Consider the following 21,250-nt stretch of genomic DNA (forward strand, 5'->3'; position numbering starts at 1 on the left):
ATTTTATATTTATTATACTCAAAAAGCTTTTGTAGAAAGATAAAGATTCCATTTAAGTAGATACATTACTCTGTGCCTGAAATACATTCCAGTCAGAATATAATTCAGTGAGTTGATGACAACGTTGGCACCAAAAGAAAGGAGGAGACCAGATTGAACAAGAATGAGCTAACAGATTGTGCAGCCCAATTCTGTCCTTTTGAATGTGATATATTGTTTCAAGATGCTAAAAACCCATACTTTCTCAAAGCATATCTGTTGTGCTGGTTTTCTCATTTTCACAGAATCCTCATTATCAGAACTCTATACTCTTTTCAAAGCATGTCAGACTCAGACCATATGCCACTGAATAATGCTTATCAATTGTCTGAAATGCTCAATAAAAGATGTACCACAGAAGAATCATAAAAGTTCTGAAGAGTTTTATTTTTAAATAAAAATAATTAAATCTATCATATCTGGTACAGATATTAAATGACACTAAAACATTTCCTTATAATCACCAAATGTTAATTTCTTTTAATACAAGTCTGTATGATAAACCCCATACACTGAAGGAAGAAAACAATGAAACATTTTACGGCATTCTACTGATACACTAATAAAAAAGAATTCAAGAAATAAATGAATTAAAAAGAATAGTTTCTAAACTGTATCAATACTCCCAAAATTTATACTCCGTTGCTCTTTCTGACGCTCAAAGACAAGCACACCTCAAAATGATTTATCATACTTTCAACATATAAATATATTTATATGTGATTAAATTACATGTGAAGTAAATATAGAAGTGAAATATAAATTAAATGTACAAATGAAATACAAACAATAACCGCTAAATCTTTACTATTTTGCCAAATAAACACAATACTATTTTCAATGTTTGCTTTTTAGTTTGGCTTAATTCTTTTTTTCTTTCTTTCTTTCTTTTTTTTTTCAGGAAAGCATGCTTACATTTGTCTTAAAATATTTTTTGAGGGAGGGCTACAAGCAGAATCTATTACCTGTCTAGATTGCGTAGTGGGCAAGTCAGGGCTTTTAGGGTACCCATTACCTGAATTGGGTACATTGTACCCATTAAGTAATTACTCATAGTCTACCTCCCTCCTACTCTGTCACCCTTCCAAGTCTCCATTGTATATTATTCCTCTCTCTACATCCATTTGTATAAATTAAATTTTTTTAATTTTATTTTTTGTGGGTACATAGTCACATGTATACATTTTTTAGCATCCACTTATGAGTGAGAACATGCAATATTTGGCTTTCTGTGTCTGGCTTGTTTCCCTTATGATAATGACCTATATAGTTCCATCCATGCTGATGCAAAAGACATGATTTCATTCTTTTTTATGGCTGAATAGTATTCTATTTTGTATATATACATTTTCTTTATCCAATCATTTATTGATGGATACTTAGGTTGATTCCAATCATTTACTGATGGATACTTAGGTTGATTCTGTATCTGCTACTGTGAATAGTGCTGCAATAAATATATGAGTGCAGGTATCTTTTTGATATACTGATTTCTTTTTCTTCGGGTAGACATCTAGTAGTAAAATTGCTGGGTGGAACGGTAATTCTATTTTTAGTTTTCTGAGAAATCTCCAGACTATTTTCCATAGAGGTTGTTCTAATTTACATTCTCACCAACAGCGTGTAAGAGTTCCCTTTCCCCTGCATCCTCATGATGATAATAGCCATTTTGACTGGGGTAAAATAATATCCCATTGTGGTTTTAGTTTGCATTTTTCTGGTGATTAGTAATGGTGAGCATTTTTTCATATACTTCTTGGCCATTTCTATGTCTTCTTTTGAAAAATGTCTATGTCCCTTGCACTTGGCCTAATTCTTAATAAAAGCAGTATCAAAACTGGGTTGTAGGGTAAGATATTAAAGATTTTTTCTTATTCATGTTTTTAATTTAATTTGGCACGCTGTTGGTAGGAAACCCCAGTGTAAGCACTTCATATTTATTTCTGATTATAACTTTTATCTTTATTTCCATTGTTGAAGAATTTTGATTCTAACTCATATTTAGCATTTCCATATATTGAAAAACTTTAAAAATGCAGATAAGGTAATGAAAGGGACATTACAAAATTTTCGAAAGTAGTATATTGTTAAATGCATAATTATGATATTAACATGAATTAAATTTGTGAAGGATCACAGCAGGCAAAAAGATATAAATATAAGATCAGATTTTACCACAACTCTCAACAAAGAGAACCTATAAGGTATAATTTCATGTTGCTATACAATCACAGTAATAACAGTTAATATTTATTAAACATTTAACTATGTTTCAGTATCTTAAACGTATTAACACATGTAATCCTCACAACATTCCTATGAGGATGGGTTTCCTATTATTCTCTTTCATAACAGAAGAGATGGCGCGCAGAGATTAATCCTACCGAGGCCACATAGCTTGTAACAGGCAGTCAGTATTGACCAAGAAGCCTGGCTCCAGTCCATCCTCTCAAGCACAATGCCACCCTCTAATCACTACATGAATAAGAGGGATATTTAGTTAACTAATGAAAGTAATAATATTATTAATCAGGCTTAAGGGTGAGCCCCAGTGTTTTAGACTACATGCAGAAAACAAGTAAGATTTGAAATAATGAGTAATGTATTTGAAATAATGAGTAATGAAATAATGAGTAACTCTATGCAGATGATTTATAAATCTATTTTTTATTAATTTCCCACTTCTATGCCTAAAAATGAAGAATATCTAAAATTATTTTCTTTTTTAAACTAAAATATTACCTTTTTCAACTATCTTCATGATTGAGAATGGCACAGCTCCTATTGTTTGCTCGTTTGATATTTCAGCTACTAATTTTTTTTTTTTTTCCTTTTCTTAAAAAAAATTTTTGAGATGGAGTCTCGCTCTGTTGACCAGGTTGGAGTGCAGTGGAGTGATTTTGGCTCACAGCAACCTCTGTCTCCCAGGCTCAGGTGATCCTCCTGCCTCAGCCTCTCGAGTAGCTGGGACTACAGGTGCGTGCCACCACACCTGGGCCAGGCTTGTCTTGAAATCCTGACCTCAGGTGATCCACCCAACTCGGCCTCCTGCAGTGCTGGGATTACAGGCATGAGCCACCGTGCTCAGCCGAGCTACTGATTTTTCTTTATTTTTATTGCACTTTTGTCCCCATCAAATTACTCCCACCCCCACCATGACTTTTCCATCTTTTCTATTCGATATTGTTGTCACTGATTCCAATTACTGTATGGCAGATTAAAACAACAGAGACTGTAGGTTAGCTACCCTGTTTTGAGTTCCTAAGCTGCCACTTGCTTGCTTGTGCTATCTGGACAATCACTTAATCCTTCTAATTTCAGTTTTTGCATCTATAAAACTGGGATAATAAAAACTACCCTTTGAGAATTCATGATAAAATGTGATAATATAAACTTTAATGAATTCTAAAGTACTCTATATAAATACATCACTTAATACTTAGTTTAGTAAAAGTAAACTACTATTATGCTTAGCAATAATTGATATATTTTGCCTCCTTCTTCAGTAGGATATGCATGCTACCAACTAAGGCAAAATAAAATAAAACAGCCTCCTATATTGTAACTCAAGGATACTGAATAGCTGCTCTAAATTGCAGAAATATTTCACAAGGCCCAACTGGTTTCAAACATTCAATGCTCAGCAAATCTGTAGATAATGTCTGCTTGACACTCAATATTCTCAGCTTAATAGTTTATTTACTGGTCAGTCATTTAGAGGTATGAGGCTTGATGAAACAGAAAGCACTTGGGGTGGGAATTTTGTATCATGAACTAAATTTATTTTAGTTCTATAAAAAACAGGTCCTTTGAGTTAGAAATGATGTTGTTATCCTGCATTAAATTCAACTTAATTTCTGATTTAAAACAATTTCAAAATCCATCTTCAACATCTAGTACTAACTTCTTACCTATAAGAAGAGGCCAATATCTATTTATATGTTGAATGAACAGGCAAATTAATCAAAGAAAACTATAGTAAAATGTCATTAGAATCTCCACCAAATCTGAACTCAGGATAATTTTGAGTAAAGCAAAACTATAGTTCATCTCTGTAGGTCTACCAATATTTTACTTGTAATGAGATTAGGTGGATTATGTTTAGCTTAAAATGATAAACTGCTCTAGCATCTAAAAACACTTTAGTATTAAGCATGTGAAAACACTATCAATCTTACTTTTCATGAAAGTATTCTTCCTATGCACCTGCATTACAGTTTTCATAAATTCACTTTGCAGCACCGTGTAAAATTATAATTGGCACATTCAAAAAATAATGTTCTGTATAATTTAGAAGAGACTTCCAGCCAATTAATTTGAATTAACAAGGATTAACTATACTGCTGTTCCTTGTTCCAGGGAACTCTTATCTCCCATACCCTTCTAATTTCGTATTACCTCTACCTGGATTTTTTCCATGGTTTGCTCCAGTCAGAAGGCTCTTACCTTTCCTGCTTCAGATTTTTTCCCCCACCTACCTTTGGATGATGTTGTAGACTTTAGAGCACAACTTAAAACATTCATGGCAAAAGGCCTTGCAGAATCCTAATTAATTTCTACTTGTAAGGACAAAAGTGAATAGCAAGTTCTTGTTGTTGTATTCTTCTTTTAGCTACCTGGATCTTATTTAACAGTGTGGCAGAAGAAAGGGGCTGCCCTGCTGTTAACTGGCAAGAAACACAGAGGTGTTGAGGGAAATAATGTAAGCAATACTAAAGAATGAAGTCTAATCTTCAGCCAGCATCCTGCTTTCCCACCCCAGAAAAGGAATCTCATCTAAGGGCAGTATTCTGAACTTTTTGTTGTTGTCGTTGTTGTTGTTGTTGTTGAGACAGAGTCTTGCTCTGTCACCCAGGCTGGAGTGCAGTGGCACGATCTTGGCTCACTGCAATCTCTGCCTCCTGGGTTCAAACAATTCTCATGCCTCAGCCTCCCGAGTAGCTGGGATTACAGGCACATGCCACCATGCTCAGCTAATTTTTGTATTTTTTTTTTAGTAGAGATGGGGTTTCACCATGTTGGCCAGGCTGGCCTTGAACTCCTGACCTCAAATGATCCGCCTGCCTCGGCCTCCCAAAGTGCTGGGATTACAGGCGTGAGCCACCGTGCCTGGCCCAGTATTCTGAGCTTTCAATCCATAGACTCACTCAGAAGAAAAGGCCTTCCCTCTGTTCTTTTATCTGTTAGTGCTGGTTGGCAACTATCCAGATCGTAGCACTATTTTCCTTGAAATATGGGACCAGACTGCAGAATATTAGGTGGAAGCTGACAGATCATACTTGCTAGATGTTAAATTATAATATTAATTAAATTACACAGTAAAATTTCTAGAAGTTGTATATGCTATTTGCTTCTATTTTCACCTCCTCGCCCCCCTCATTTGCTCCTCAGTCCATTCCAAACTGCTTCTGTTCACATGTCACTGACTGCCAAGTTCATCCAGGACCTTCAAATGATAAACCCCATGGGTGTTTCCTGTGCCCTCCTCCACTCAACTCCCATTTACATTTGATATAGCCAAGCACTCCTTCCTTCACAGAACCCTCTCTTCTACAGTGTTTTAGGACACTGTCTTACTATACTGGCATCACATTCTCAGTGACCTGTGCCAGTTCCTCATTTTCTATCTCAGCTCGCACTAAGAGAATCCCTCAGGGCCTGCCCTCTGTTTCTCCACACTCTGTCTGAGAGTCTCATGTGCTTACCTTGGTTTAAGGGTTGCCTCCATGCTGATGCATCCATGTTCATATGTTCATTTCACAGTCTCTGTGGGTTTTACAGACTTGTATCTAATTGCCTTGAAATCTCCACTTGAAAGTCTTAGATATACAAACTAACATGTCCAAAATATAACTTCTTCTTTTAAAAATGAATACTTTACAGATTCTGAGAAGGGCTGCCTATGGCTTTGAATTAGAGGACTGCTATTTTTATGGATATTTTGGGGAAGTAGGAAGCGAAAGAAGACTGAGTGCCCGACTATGTGATACCAGGTGACCTTGCAATGAAAACTGTTGATCATAAACTGAGTATTTCACTGTCACTTTACTGGAAAGTAGAGATGATGCAAGTTGATGATTCACATTTTGCCCTGAAGGTAACCAGATTAGCCAGATGGTAAGGAGTTTGACAAGAGTATTACTGGAGGACAGAAAGGCACAAGTTTTAGGTGGATGAACTCTTAGAACAGTGCCAGAATAAAAGGCTACCTGTATTTCACGAAGATTCGTGACAAAAAGTTAAGAGCATTGTGCAATATGCTGGTAATGATCAAATGGGCAAAATAACCACCTCTTAGGATATCGGACAGCCTCCTTCCCAGGCCACAGTGTTTTATGCAATAGGTTATGCACTCAGTGGCCAAAGTAAAAGAGATGAAAATTATGCATGGGTGAAACATAAACTTCCTTTTCCTCACGAAGGCCCAGCTATTGCTACTGCTCAGTGCCTAATATGCCAACAGTGGAAACACTGGGCCCATAATAAAGTATCTTACCCCTGAAACCAGACAGTTATCTGGTGGTGAGAAGATTATACTGGACCTTCTGTATCACTGAGGAGACACGTATTCATCTCTGTAAGAACAGGCACTTACTTTGGATTTTAATTCTCTTTTCCTACCAAACATGGTTCTGCCAGTAGCCTCAAGGGTAGAATTACTGAATGCCTTATACATCATGACGATACCCTGCATAATAATGTTTCGGTCTGAGGAACTCACTTCATAAAGGAAAAGGTAAGACAATGGGATGATGCCATTGAATGCACTGGTCTTATTATGTTCTCATTAATAGAAAGAGCTGGTTTTATAGATTAAAGATTCAGAATGGCAGCTGGGAGGCAATACCTGGGAAAGGTTGGGGTACTATCCTGCAGGATGAGGTGTAGCCTCTGAACTAGTAATCATCAATGATGCTATTTGTTCTATTGCCAGAATATATGGTTCCAGGAACCAAGTACTCAAGGTGTGTGGATGTCTTTTGAAATCACAGATAAAAAACCACTTGAAAACTTTTGCCTTCTCTTCCCTATAACTCTAGCTTTGCTAGTTCGGAGGCTTATTATCCAAAGGATTAACAGTTTACTTGGAAACTGAAACAGCCACATGACCACTTCAGGCTCTCAGGTTCTTGGATGAACAAACAAAATGTGGTCTCAGTATAGTCTGGGAAACTTATCCTGATGAAGAAATTGGGCTATTGTTTTATAATAAGGGGAGAGAAATTTGGATAGGACATAAATAAATCTGACACTACTGTATCCATTTGAAAAATTAATTAAAGATTTTACAATCCTATATATTAACCATATATAAAATTGCAATTTTCAATCTATCAGGAATGTATGCTTTTGGTCACTCCACTGGATAAAGAGTCTTGATTAGCTTCATGACTGGTTGAAGAAAAAATGTACAGATGATGTATGGTAGAGAAAATGAATCATAAATATCTATTTGGCCCCCTGGCTAGTTGCAGAAATACACAGTGGTCTCTAATCTTTTTCTCTTGCTGTCTTATATATCAACATATTTTAACTAATATATTTAAACTAATTTTATTTCTCTTTCCTCTTTCTATCCTCTTTTACTGTAGAATACGGCATTAGTTAGCTGTAACTTTATAATCTAGTCCACTGACTAGAGAATACTGAGATGGGCTTGCAAAAGAACTAGAGGGTGACTAGATACAAGCAAGAGATCTAGGACTAAGTGCTAAATGGAGTTGACGAAATTTTTACTTGTCTTTCCTTGGAGAGGGATGAGTGGATTTGGGTTAAATGAAGGAGACCTTGCATTGCTAGAAAAAAATTTTTTTAATTAAATGTAGGTATAGGAAAAGTAGTGTATGTATGAGTTTGAGGAGTGAAAGGGCCATAGTGGACCTTTGTTGTTTATGGGCAGCCAGTATCTGAATGTCACCTCCTATGAGAGAAGCCAAAGAAGGGAGATTCCTTTTTTCTGCTGCATGCCAGAGATGGAAACTCAGGCATTCAACTCTTTCTATCTTGACTTGAAGCTTGAGAGAATGATGCAAAGACCTAATAATAGCTTGAGGTTAGTGGCAGAAGTAGCAAAATCCAGGTCACATGGTAGCATATACCCATAAACTTTTGAAACCACTGCAATAAGGATTCCTAATGACAATATGGAAAGGTATTTCCTTTGAGGTTTCCTGATGCAGTATAACTTTACATCAATGATACACTTGAAGGTGTCTTTCTGCTTCCTAATACTTTGAAACTATACTGGATTAAGAAGATAGATGAATAACTCTTTTTGCCTTTGCCAATAAATTAATGAGAACACATATACTCTTCTTAGTCATATTCTCTCTCTAGCCTCTTGCGATCTACCCTAGCTTTCTTTATTCTCCATGCCCCCAGCCCAAATATCTATAGACAGTTCTTGACTTAAGGTCACTGAACAGCAGAATAATTTGAATGCTGTTCTATGCCAGACACACTGCTTCATAGTTGCCAGGATAACTGCTGCTGTGCTTCCTCTGAATGCTCAAGTTGTCAACACTAGAGTCTTAACCAATTACCCATGTCCTGCCACAGAACATCAATTTAACACTACACAAGGAGCAGCAATGGAAGCAACCGCTAAGCTTCCAGCCCAGAATATTACGGAAAGTAACCCACACAAAGATTAAAATGTTAAAAAGTTTTCCTATTAATTATTTAGGGCTAATTATTTAAGGGTTCAACAACTAAAACACCTGCTTTATAGTATGCTTCAGTATAATCACACTGAATTTACATAGTAATCAGCTGTAAACCCTCTGAAATTTTCATTTTAAAGGTGATTGCTTTTAGAATCAGTACTAAAACAAAGCATAGTTTGCCTTATTCTTCAGATGGGCGTGGTGAAACAAAATGGAATCAACCCAAATGCCCATCAGTGATAGACTGGATAAAGAAAATGTGGTACATATATACCATGGAATACTATGCAGCCATGAAAAGAAATGAGATCATGTCCTTTGCAGGGGCATGGATGGAGCTGGAAGCTGTTATCCTCAGCAAACTAATGCAGGAACAGAAAACCAAACACCCCATGTTCTCACTTATAAGTGGGAGCTGAAAAATGAGAACACATGGACATACGGGGGGGAACCACACTGGGGCCTGTTGAGGATGGTGGGAGGGAGAATATCAGGAAGAACAGCTAATGGATGCTGGGCTTAATACCTAGGTGATGGATTGATCTGTGCAGCAAACCACCATGACACATGTTCACCTATTGATATGGTTAGGCTTTGTGACCCTAACCCAAATCTCATCGTTAACTGTAATCCCCATAATCCCCACATGTCAAGGGAGAGAACAGGTGGAGGTAATTGAATCATGGGGGCCGTCTCCCCGACGCTGTTGTCATGATAGAGAGAGTTCTCACAAGATCTGATGGTTTTATACCGGGCTCTTCCCCTTTTGCTCAGCACTTCCACTACCTGCCACCTTGTGAGGTAGGGGTCTTGCTTCCCCTTCCCCTTCCACCATGATGGTAAGTTTCCTGAAACCTCCCCAGCCATGCTGAACTGTGAGTCAATTAAACCTCTTTCCTTTATAAATTACCCAGTCTTGGGTAGTTCTTTATAGCAGTAAGAAAACAGACTAATACACCTATGTAACAAACCTGCACATCCTGTTTATATACCACAGAACTTAAAATAAAAGTTGAAGAAAAAAATATAAAAATAATGCAATTATAACAAATATTTGTTAATAAATACAATAATAAATTTATAATAAAATAAATATTCTAGGTATCCTATTTTAGCAGTGAAAAATCTACAACAGCAGAAACCACAAGAGTATATTCTATAGTTTCTACCTAGCCTTGTGGATAAAGTTTTCTGCCGATAAAAAAAATATGAAACAGAGAAGGAATTCTACACAAAGTCTGAGCTAACTACAGTTCTTTAGGTCTCATATATTAAAATTAACAACAACAACAAAAAGAAACACAGTGGAAATGTACACTGTGATAATGCACAATGTCTATATACTTTAAGCAAACATCCCAAAGTGTGTTTGGTAGGTTTGTACATTGTATCTTGACTTCAAAGAAAAGTGTCCATTTGGAAGACTTTTAGGATAACATATAAAATAAAATTAAGCCTAGAGAGATACCGCACATAAACTGAGTCATCAATATTTTGTATATCTATTTTTCATCATTTGCCTCCTAAGTTATGATACTACCTTAGACACAACAGGATGATTATTCAGATATCAATTAAATAATACAGGATAAAAAAATCTTTTATCAACATTACTTTGAACATAAATTATTTTCTTAAATATCTGGTATACCCATACAAGTAACATTAAGTAAATAAAGATAAAATTTAAAAGATAAAATGATCGCTATTACTTTACTTCAAGCAGTCATTTGATAGCCTGCATATTAAGCTAATTTATGAGTCTGTTAGTGAATAAGGTCATCTATAGAACTAAGCAAAAACATTCTGAAATATCAGTTAACTATTACACAATAATGTAATACATACAGTACTATCTAACAGTCCTACTAACTCTAAATGAGTCATGAGAAGTAGAAGGGGAGAAACATGCAAACTGTTAATCCTGGGCACCAGTGGATTTGGAACATTGTTTTTTACTGATGCCGAACAGCACTGCTCTTCTTTAGCCTGCATGAGATTACAAAGTGGGAACACTGAAGAGGGTTGGTGGAGAGATCACAATGCAACAATTATGCTACTGATTTCATCTGTTTTCATTGTAACTCAATTTAGGAAAATATTTTTCAAAACTGGAAAAGTGTAAGAAAGAACAATCACTATATATTAAATCTATAGAGAGGAGGAGGAATATCTATATTTAGATGTAGTATAAAGAATCATAAAGGATCATACTAACAAACTGGATTACATAAAATGCAAAGTCTTCTATTTGTAAAAAGACACCATGATATTGTTCTCACTCACAGGTGGGAATTGAACAATGAGAACACATGGACACAGGAAGGGGAACATCACATACCAGGGCCTGTTGTGGGGTGGGAGGAGGGGGGAGGGATAGCATTTGGAGATATACCTAATGTTAAATGACGAGTTACTGGGTGCAGCACACCAACATGGCACATGTATACATATGTAACAAACCTGCACGTTGTACACATGTACCCTAAAACTTAAAGTATAATAATAAAAAAAGACACCATGATAAAAAGACAAGCAATAAACTAGCAAAGTTACCTAATACAGCAGGTGAAAGATTAATATGTATATATGTATAGAAATACACATATATGGAGAAAAGTAATCTATAAAATTTTATATATGTATATATTTTTCTAAATTTGGCAAAGCTCTCACACAAATCTACAAAATAAACGCTGTCCTGGAATAGATGAAAGACCAAAAGAAATGAAGAGACAACAAATAAAAAAGAAGACAACTAGTAAATATATGAAAAAAAATGTTCAACCAATCAAAAATGAAGGCATACATTAAGATAAGATAATATTTTATCTATAATATATCAATAAGTTGCAACAAATGAGGATGTAGTAAAACTGTTACTCTCATATATTTCTGATAATTCATACATCAGTGGTGATGACACCAATAAGTACAGTTCTTTTGGAAAGTAATTAGCAGTGTACCTGAAAAGCTGTAAAAATATTCACATTATTTGACCCACTGATTTTCTTTTTACAACTCTATACTGAGAAAATAATTTTAAACAGAGAAAAATCTACAATAATAAGGATGCATGATTATTAAATTACAGGAGAAAACCACTATGAAATAGTTGCATAATGGAATATAACTGCATAGACACAAAAATTCTAATTTAAAATTTTACTGGTGGTTATTACTTAGGGAAAGGATAATAACAGGTTTTAAATTTTTATATATTAGTGCTTCCTAAAATTAAAAAAAGATTATTATATATTTTTTAAAACCCAAATTTTGCAAAATTGATTTTAACTTCAGTAAGGGCAGTGAATACTTAAAGAATATGAAAATGATTGAATGTTACAATATACATAGGTGATAACGTTAAAGGAAAAAATTATAAATATGAATATACAAAATAAATATTAAGTGGGACTATAGTAGAACAAACTATAACAGAATATTAATAGTGTGGTAAGGTGGCGGTATTATGAATTTCTTCTTTCCCTATAATACAATTACATATGTAATGCTCATTCTAATATAATATAACCTGAAACGTGTAAGTAGTAGAAGATAAAATATGTTGCTTACCTCTCTTTCATCCATGTTTAACCACTGCTTTGGATCTTCCTCAGTAGCCAGGAAGGCGATCAATTCCAAAGCAGTAAGACGAGTTTGACGTCTTGATGAGACAAATATCAAAACAGGTTTGGCTGGAGAATGGCTTCTAATTGCTGGTGAAAAGTTGTGGGAAATAAAATGGAAAGATACTTAACCCCAGAATATGAATTTCATTAGGATATCAAATGGATACATGAAAACTAATGATGTAAACAATTTAGGCATGAAATGTGGCATTATTGCAGGTACTACATGGATCTGGCAGCATATTAGACAGATAATAGGAAAAGAAAGGTTGATGGCCCTACCTAGAGAGTATATTGCCTAGGAGAGAAAAGATTTAATTATGCTGGGTCCAAGTTCTATTCTGAGTTGCCAAGGAAGGAGAAACTTAAAGACTGAGACTCTCCATTAAGAGCTATACATGGACACTAAATCTTAGATTGAGCTTTCTATACTAAGTTGTGTTTCTCAGCTATTTGTGTTTGCCTAAGCAGTGATATTACAGAGTTAACTGGTCCTGGGGTCTGGTGAGAAAATCAAGTCCTGCCAAGTGACGGAAAATGTCTAGAAAGACCACAAAAAGTTCCTTTTATTTTTGTTATCAGTGATAGAAAAATTAGGAGAGTTTGTACCAGTAAACAGGTTAAGAGATAAATCAGAAGAAAGTTTTCCCTCCGTTTTTTTAAAAAGCATATGTGTGAGAAAGGCAGACAAGATAACGTAGAAGAGGGCTGAAGAGAATACTATGCCTGAATGAGTATCTGAGTAATGGGACATGGTAGTCAACACAAAGAAGATGAGATGACTCTGGTCAACACAAACCAGAGTAACAAGACTGAAGTAAATTTTGTAAATCAAATCTTTAAAAATAATTAAAGAGCCACATAAATCACTTGGCTTATCTTGAAATGAGGTTTTTTGTTTGTTTGTTTTTGCTTTACATAGGCTCCAAAAAGCTGATAAGATGCCACGGGTAGAATATATATTTAGGTCTACACAACTCTCTTAAAACAGTCAGAGATATTTAAAAATTTTATATAAAAAGTTCAACCTCTTTGTAATTTCTTGTTTGAAATGTGAGCTGCAGAATTTCTTTTTATGGGCTGGGAAACAAGGTTTATAATGGAAATGTTGACATGACCTTGACTTTATTTACATCCTAACTATGAGAAATAAAGCTATCACACAATCATATTTCTAAACTCAAAGAAATATAGTAATCACTACAGGTATAATAAATAGTACATAAGTATAGCTGCTGTGCTGATACCATTTCTATGGAAGTGTAAGTACTTTAGTTATTTACTATTGATTTATATAACACAAAATGCTTCCTTTCTATCAATGGTATGCAATCATTCCATATAGATATATGCAATTTCAACAATATATATTATGAAAAATAAACTCATTTATCTTATTTCTCACCCTTTTATTGTTTATCAGAATGTTACAGAATGTAAATGATAAAGCTTTGATAACTCATATTAGAGATACACCATTTAAAATACACATATTAGTACAATATTGATATCATTTGGACACATAAATATAAATGGATCTCTTGTCTTTCTTTAAACCTCAACATCTAATGGATTTTTGCTGCTGAAAGAACAGGTGTGGCTGAACAGCTCACGGCAGATTTATTGTTCATTAGTGATTTTGTACAATGCTTCTGTGGAGGTGTAAATAATCTGAACTGCCAAGATTGGTCTCTAGTCCACAATCAATACTTTGCTTCTGTCATAAGGCTAATTACAGCAGCTAAAAAGTCACCTCACAACTGTCACCACACAATCAACAGCAGCTCACATTTGAGAATTTATTTTTGAGGTTATTTTTAATTGATATAATAAATATTCTTTATGCAGCCCAAATAAAACATGTTTCAATAAAATAGGAGTGCTATTCTTAAATCTTTCCTGTTTGCCTAAGAGGAAAAACTAAAAACAGAAGCACTGTACTAAAGTACTGAAATTTCTAAGTTTTTATGATTTCTCATAAAAATGATTATGAGATGTTTTTGATCTGTAGCTTCCATTTCTCATCTGTCCAAGCTACTATCATAAAAACACTTTGATTAATATTAAGAAAACTCTGATAACTTTTTTTAATTACATACTTTTATTCAACTACAAAGTCATTACCATTTGTGAAATCTCTCCAATCTTCAATAGGTAATTTAACATATATTTGTATTCCTTAACAGTTGAGACAAACAGTTTTAGATATATGTAGAAGCTGGACCAGTATCATCCTTTCAAAGAAACCAACACCAATTAGAAGATATTTGATAGCTACCATAAACAATGGTTACTATTTTATTCCAAGAATCTGAAGCTTACCCTGAAATGCAGGCTTGTTCATACTAGCCATACGAGGACAGTAATGTTGACCTGGAAAGCCTTGAATGTGAACTTCCAGTGGAACTGGGCGTACTGATGGTCGGAAGTTAAACAAGCCCATCTAGAGTAAATATGAGAGAGAAACCATTTTCAATTTTTATATTGAATTTTATAAGGTTATAATATCTCTTAAAAGGAATCATCAAAGTAACAATACTAAATAAATGCATAATTTATCAATCTTCTACATACCTGCTTAATATTGAGCCAATCAGCAAGGTCTCTGGCATTAGCTAAGGCAGTAGATAGTCCAACTATTCTAACAGGCTTTTCTGTGTGTGATGAGATAAAATTTGTTCGAGATACAATGACCTCTAGAACAGGGCCTCTTTCCTCCCCTAGAAAATAGGGAAAAATCAATGTTAATCATTTAACAAGCCTGTGTTGGTCATTGCAGCAACTACAAAAGGAAGAGTTTGTAGCTTCCTCAAAAAAAAAAAAAAACCAAAAAAAAAAAAACCTAAAGATAGAACTACCAAAGGATTCTGCAATCCTACTCCCAGTGCATGATGTCACTTAGATGTTGAATTAAAAAAAACTGACCTCATGGAAGTAGAGTAGAAACGTGGTTACCAGAGTCTAGGGGCATGGGTTGGAGTCACAAGAGAAGGGAATAGAGAGTTGGTGGTCAAAGGGTACAATGTTTCAGTTGGACAGGAGAAATAAGTTTGTCAGATCAATTGTACAGCAGTGTGACAACAGTTAATAATAATATATCATATATTTCAAAATTGCTAAATTGCAAAATTGCTAATTGCATGTTTAACTGTAATCTCCAGTGTTGAAGGTGGGGCCTGGTAGGATGTGATAGGATCATGGGGGCTGTTTCTCCTAAATGGCTTAGCACCATCCTCTTGGTGCTATTCTCATGACAGTGAGTGAATTCTCATGAAACCTAGCTGTTTAAAAGTGTGTAGCACCTCGCCCACCACCTTGCTCTCTTGTTCCTGCTCTTGCCATGTAAGAAGCTCTCTTCTGCTTTGCCTTCAGTCATGATTGAAAGCTTCCTGAGGCCTCCCCAGAAGCAGGAGCCACTACATTTACTGTACAAGCTGTAGAATCTTGAGCCAATTAAACCTCTTTTTAAAAATAAATTACCCAGTCTCAGGTATTTCTTTATGGCAATGTGAGAACAGATTAATACACTAAGAGAAAATTTTTTATGTTTCACCTCAATTTATATGTAAGGTGATAGATGTTAATTAGCTTGATTTAATAATTCCACATTATATACATATATCAAAAAATCACATTGTGCCCTAGAAATATATATAAATATTACATGCAAATTAAAAATACTAATAATTAATATTTTACAAAGTTAAAGTTTGTAAACTGGCTTTAGATACAGTGGTACCTACCAAGCAGATGGATCTCATCTATGATGAGAATAGTGACTTGCTGAACATAGTTCCTATTTTGCCAGCTTCTGCTGACTCCATCCCACTTCTCTGGCGTAGTGACGATAAGGTCAGCCTTGGCAATGGATTTCATATCAGGAGTCACATCCCCTGTTAGTTCAATAACTCTGGAGGGAAATATAAAAATGATCCCAGAAACTTTTCAGGTAACAAATGACCTTGGAAATGCAAAAACCTATCTCTTTTAAAATAAAATTTTATAAGGCTTAAAATTACTTTATCTACCTTTGATTTTTGAAATTTTCCAAGTTGAGTCCAAAATGTACATTTCTTAAGAACTCTAAGAAAATTTCTTGCCATAAAATGAAGGTCATATAAATTCCAATCACTGACATATCTAACTTTTATACAGATATGCAAGGATATCAAACTTTGCTTTAATTATGTTTATAGAAACTCCATCCTAGGTGATTTTATAAAGTTGAACTCATACTTCCTTGTCCCTATGTTGGAATAAAATTTTTTTTAATGAAGGAAAGTGTTACTTTATGGAGACAAAAAAAGGCATTCATTAAGAATATTTAGGATTATGTGTAAATTTAATTAAAATTATGTGTAATTTAGATTGTGTGCAAGCTCATTTTTTTCCTTAGATTGGAATTTTCTATAGATTTTATAGCCAAAATGAAATGTATTAGGATGAAAACAAGATAAGCCAGAGCAAATATGTACCAACTCATTATAAGCAGATCACAGTCATATAGTGAGAGAGATGGAAAAGAAAAACCTATGTAGATCTAGAGGAATTACCTAAGAATTCCTAATTACATAGGATTAGCTCTGGGCTAACATCAAATTTTAAGTAATTACTAAAATAATTTCTTTTCTTTCTTTTTTTTTTTTGAGACAGAGTCTCATTTTGTCACCAAGGCTAGAGTGTAGTGGCTTGATCTCAGCTTACTGCAACCTCCACCTCCCGGGTTCAAGCGATTCTCCTGTCTCCAAGTAGTTGGGATTACAGGCATGCACCACCACCTCCAGCTCCTTTTTTATTTTTAGTAGAGATGGGGTTTCACTATGTCGGCCAGGCTGGTCTCCAACTCCTTTTCTCAGGTGATCACCCGCCTCAGCCTCCCAAAGTGCCAAGGTTACAGGCATGAGCCACCACGCCCAGCCTAATATAATTTCTAATCTGTGTTAAGACTTGGAAAATAAGAAAAAGGGCAAAATTTGTTCCTCTAAGCATAATGTTCACAAAGTATTTACCTATTCTTGTTTATTTTAAAGATTTACATTTTATATGTTATTTTGAATATGGACTATATTCACATGGTTCAAAGAATACAGGGAATAGTCCCCATAACCCCTATCCTATAGACAGCTAGTTCTCATTCTGAAAAGAACCACATATTCATATTCTTTATCATTTTGAAAAAACATAAGCTAGGATACTTAAATTTTTTTTTTGTTTTTTTTTTTACATTATCTTTGGAGATCATTCTTTCCGTATAAAAAAATTCATATAGTTTTTTTTTACAGAGTAATACAATATTTTACATTGTGTGAATGTACTATAATTTACTTACTGATGTTCTATTGGAAATTCGTTTCTCTGTAATCTTTTGCTATTTAAAATAATACTGCAATGAATAACCTTGTAGTATATTAAATAATTAATGAAAAAAACCCCACATCATGTTTTTCAAAGAACTTCTGCTTTTTTACAAATAATTTACATGCAAAATGCCTTCTAAGCAGTTTCTGGAAGCTACTCTGCAAAATACGAAAAAAATAGAGAGGCAGAACTTATTTTTGTTTTGTTTTAGAATGAAAATATTTTGAAAAAGTTATCCTGCCAAATAAAAGTACTCACATTAAGTAATTTAGGAGATTTCATTTTCAATCTTAAAACAATGGGAATATTGATATCATTTTAATAGTAGGTACATATCTTTAAATAAATGACTATGAAAATCACTGTAAAACCATTCAACAGTTTTATTCAACTCTTATTTCCTGGTCCTTTTAGTCAATTCAAAGCGTATCTTTTGAGTAAAAGTAAGAACTTACTTTTTACCAAGTTTTTCTTCTATTCTAACTTTCCAATCATCCATTCTTTCACGTACTAGGGCTTTTAGGGGTGCAATATATACCGCCTAAAAAGGGGAGAATAGCCAAAAATACTCTTATGAAAATAGTGATAGCATTTTGAAATAAAAGTAAACTCCAAAAAATTTGTCAAAATATGACAGTGTGGTTTGAAAATGTATCTTTTAATTCTGAATACTCAAATTTTTAAATCAATGGGAAAAAGTCATTAACTCAAACTACATTTATCCAAAATAAGACAGAAATGTAACACATCACAAACATTCTATTCATAAAAAATATTAACGTAGATGAATTTAAATTACTTTTAAAAAAGCATCAGAGGTATTTTCCTCAGGCATTTTACTATGAAATTATATTCTACATAATAAAAACAAAACAAATTATGAGATAATACACTATAAGAGAAAATTAGGGTTCTGATAAAAAATGTTTTTTTCTATTATTATAATTAATATTTATTTGAGTTGTATGTAACTCATGAATAAATGTACTGATGTTGAAGTTTTGAAGAGAAATAAACTATTGTTTAAATTTTAATGCAGATTTTATGAAGATGCTAGTAGTATACTTCAGGTTTCAAAAAAATAAATAAAAGCTGGTCTATAGTAATCCAAACCTATACAAAATGTATTCCCTTTATGTTTCTAATTTAGAGTAGAGCTCTACTGTTATATTAACATGTCTCTAGAGATCAATAACCACATATTAGAGAGACTGAAAAGTAGGAAAACTTAGGGTTAAGTAGGGAAGAAAAGCCACTAATTAGGAAACACTACAAAAGGATGTTAAGACATTTCTGAAATCATAAATGATGAAGAAACTAGCCCATAATTCCAATCACAACATCTCTGTAAATGTTTCCATTTTAGTGTGATGTACTCACAAAATTAAGAACAAGAAAACTCTAAATACTACATAAAAAACTGTTAGAATTAATAAACAAATTCAATATGCTTGAAGGACACAAAGTCAACATATATAAACCAGTAGAATATATACTGTTAGCAAACTATGTAAAAAAAAAAAAAATCAAGAAGACAGTCCCACTTACAATAGCACCAGAAAGAATAAAGTACTTAGGAATAAAGTTAACTAAAGAGGTAAAAAATCTGTACACTGAAAACTATAAAACATTGAAGAGAAACTGAAGAAAAGACAAACAAATGAGAAGATATCCCATGATCATGGACTGGAATAATTAATATTGTTGAAATGGTCATACAACCCAAAGCAATCTCCAGTTTAAATGCAATCCTTATCAGAATTCTAATGGCATTTTTCACAGAAATAGAAAAAAAAATCCTAGAATTCACAAGGAAGCACAAAGACCTTGAATAGCCAAAGCAATTTTAAGAAAGAAAACCAGTCAGACGCATCACATTTCCTGGTTTCAAATTATATTACAAAGCTACAGTAATCATAACAGTGTGGAAGTACGGACCTGACATAAAAAGAGGCACACAGACCAGTGGAACAGAAAAGAGCCCAGAAATCAACCCACACAAACAAGGTCAACTAATCTTCAACAAGGGCCTAAAGCATACATACAATAAGCAAAAGATATTCTCTTCTATAAATGATGTTGGGAAGACTGTATATTCACATGTAAAAGAACTACTGCCATACACCATATACAAAAATTAACTCACAATGGATTAAATAATTAAATATAAGATCCAAAACTACAAAATTCTTAGAAGAAAACATAAGGAAAAAGCTCCTCGATGTTGGTCTTGGCGATGATTTTTGGGACATGGCATCAAAAGCAAAAATAAACAAATAGGTGTACAACAAACTAAAAAGCTTCTACACAGAAAATAAATAAATAAATAAAATCAACAGAGAGACAATGTGAAATGAAAGAAATGACAAAACGAAAGAAAATATTTGCAAACCATATACATTAGTTCTGTCTTAATGCCTTCCCTTTCCACGCTTCCAATTACTTGTAGTCAATTGTGGTCCAAAAATGTTAAATGAAAAATTCTAGAAATAATTCATAAGTTTTAAATTATGTACCCTTCTAAGTAGCATGATGGAATCTCACACTGTCCCACTCAATTCAGCCTGGAACATGAATCATCCCTTTGTCCAGAGTATTCAGGCTGTAGCCACTCCCCAAACACTAGTCACTTAGTAACTGTCTTGTTTACTAGAAAGACTGTGGCAGTATCACAGTGCTTTTGTACAAGTAGCCTTTACATTACTTAGTAATGGCCCCAAAGCACAAGAGTAGTGATGCTGGCAATTCGGATTTGCCAAAGAGAAGACAAAGTGTTTCAAGTGAAAAGATGAAAGTTCTTGACTTAATAAAAGAAAAAAAAATCATATGCCAAGACTGCTAAGATCTGTGGTAAGAACAAACATTCTATCTGTGAAATCATAAGAAGGAAATCATAAGAAATTTGTGCCAGGCTGGGTGCGGTTGCTCACGCCTGTAATCCCAGCACTTTGGGAGGCGAAGGTGGGCGGATCACCTAAGGTCAGGAGTTTCAGACCAGCCTGATCAACATGCAGAAACCCCGTCACTACTAAAAAAAAAATACAAAAATTAGCCAGGCGTGGTGGCGCATGCCTGTAATCCCAGCTACTCGGGAGACTGAGGCAGAAGAATCGCTTGAATCCAGGAGGCGGAGGTTGCGGTAAGCCGAGTTTGCGCCATTGCACTCCAGCAGCCTGGGCAACGAGAGCAAAACTCCGTCTCAAAAAAAAAAAGAAAAAAGAAATTTGTGCCAGTTTTGATGTTGAACCTTAAGCTGCAAAAATTATGGCCACAGTACATGATAAGTGCTTGGTTAAGATGGAAAAGGTATTAAATTTGTGGGTGGAAAACATGAATAAAATGTGTTTTTAAAATTTTAGTACACTTTTCTTAAGTACGTATTTATAAAGAACATAGTATTGTACTACTATACCATTTCTTGTTTTACTTTTTATTTGTTTTTACTTAACACATAATAATTGCACATATTTATGGGATACATAGTGATGTTTTGATACATATAATGTATAGTGATCAGATCAGGGTAATTAGCATATCCATCATCTCAAACATTTA

General features: G+C 34.3%; 1 protein-coding gene across 4 annotated transcripts in view; it reads right to left on the reverse strand.

The window, feature by feature from the left end:
- Positions 1 to 21,250, reverse strand: part of ASCC3 (activating signal cointegrator 1 complex subunit 3) — a 374,689-nt gene that overhangs the window by 105,949 nt on the left and 247,490 nt on the right. For all 4 annotated transcript variants that reach the window (XM_518652.9, XM_009451715.5, XM_063813310.1 and 1 more), the window contains 5 exons: positions 18,151 to 18,236; positions 16,081 to 16,247; positions 14,912 to 15,057; positions 14,660 to 14,780; positions 12,282 to 12,424 (listed from right to left, as the gene is read on the reverse strand). In XM_518652.9, the coding sequence (XP_518652.6) occupies positions 12,282 to 12,424; positions 14,660 to 14,780; positions 14,912 to 15,057; positions 16,081 to 16,247; positions 18,151 to 18,236 (663 nt within the window). The remainder of the gene's footprint in view (positions 1 to 12,281; positions 12,425 to 14,659; positions 14,781 to 14,911; positions 15,058 to 16,080; positions 16,248 to 18,150; positions 18,237 to 21,250) is intronic.

Source organism: Pan troglodytes, chromosome 5 (genome assembly GCF_028858775.2).
Source record: "Pan troglodytes isolate AG18354 chromosome 5, NHGRI_mPanTro3-v2.0_pri, whole genome shotgun sequence".
In the NCBI taxonomy this organism is placed as follows: Eukaryota; Metazoa; Chordata; class Mammalia; order Primates; family Hominidae; genus Pan; species Pan troglodytes.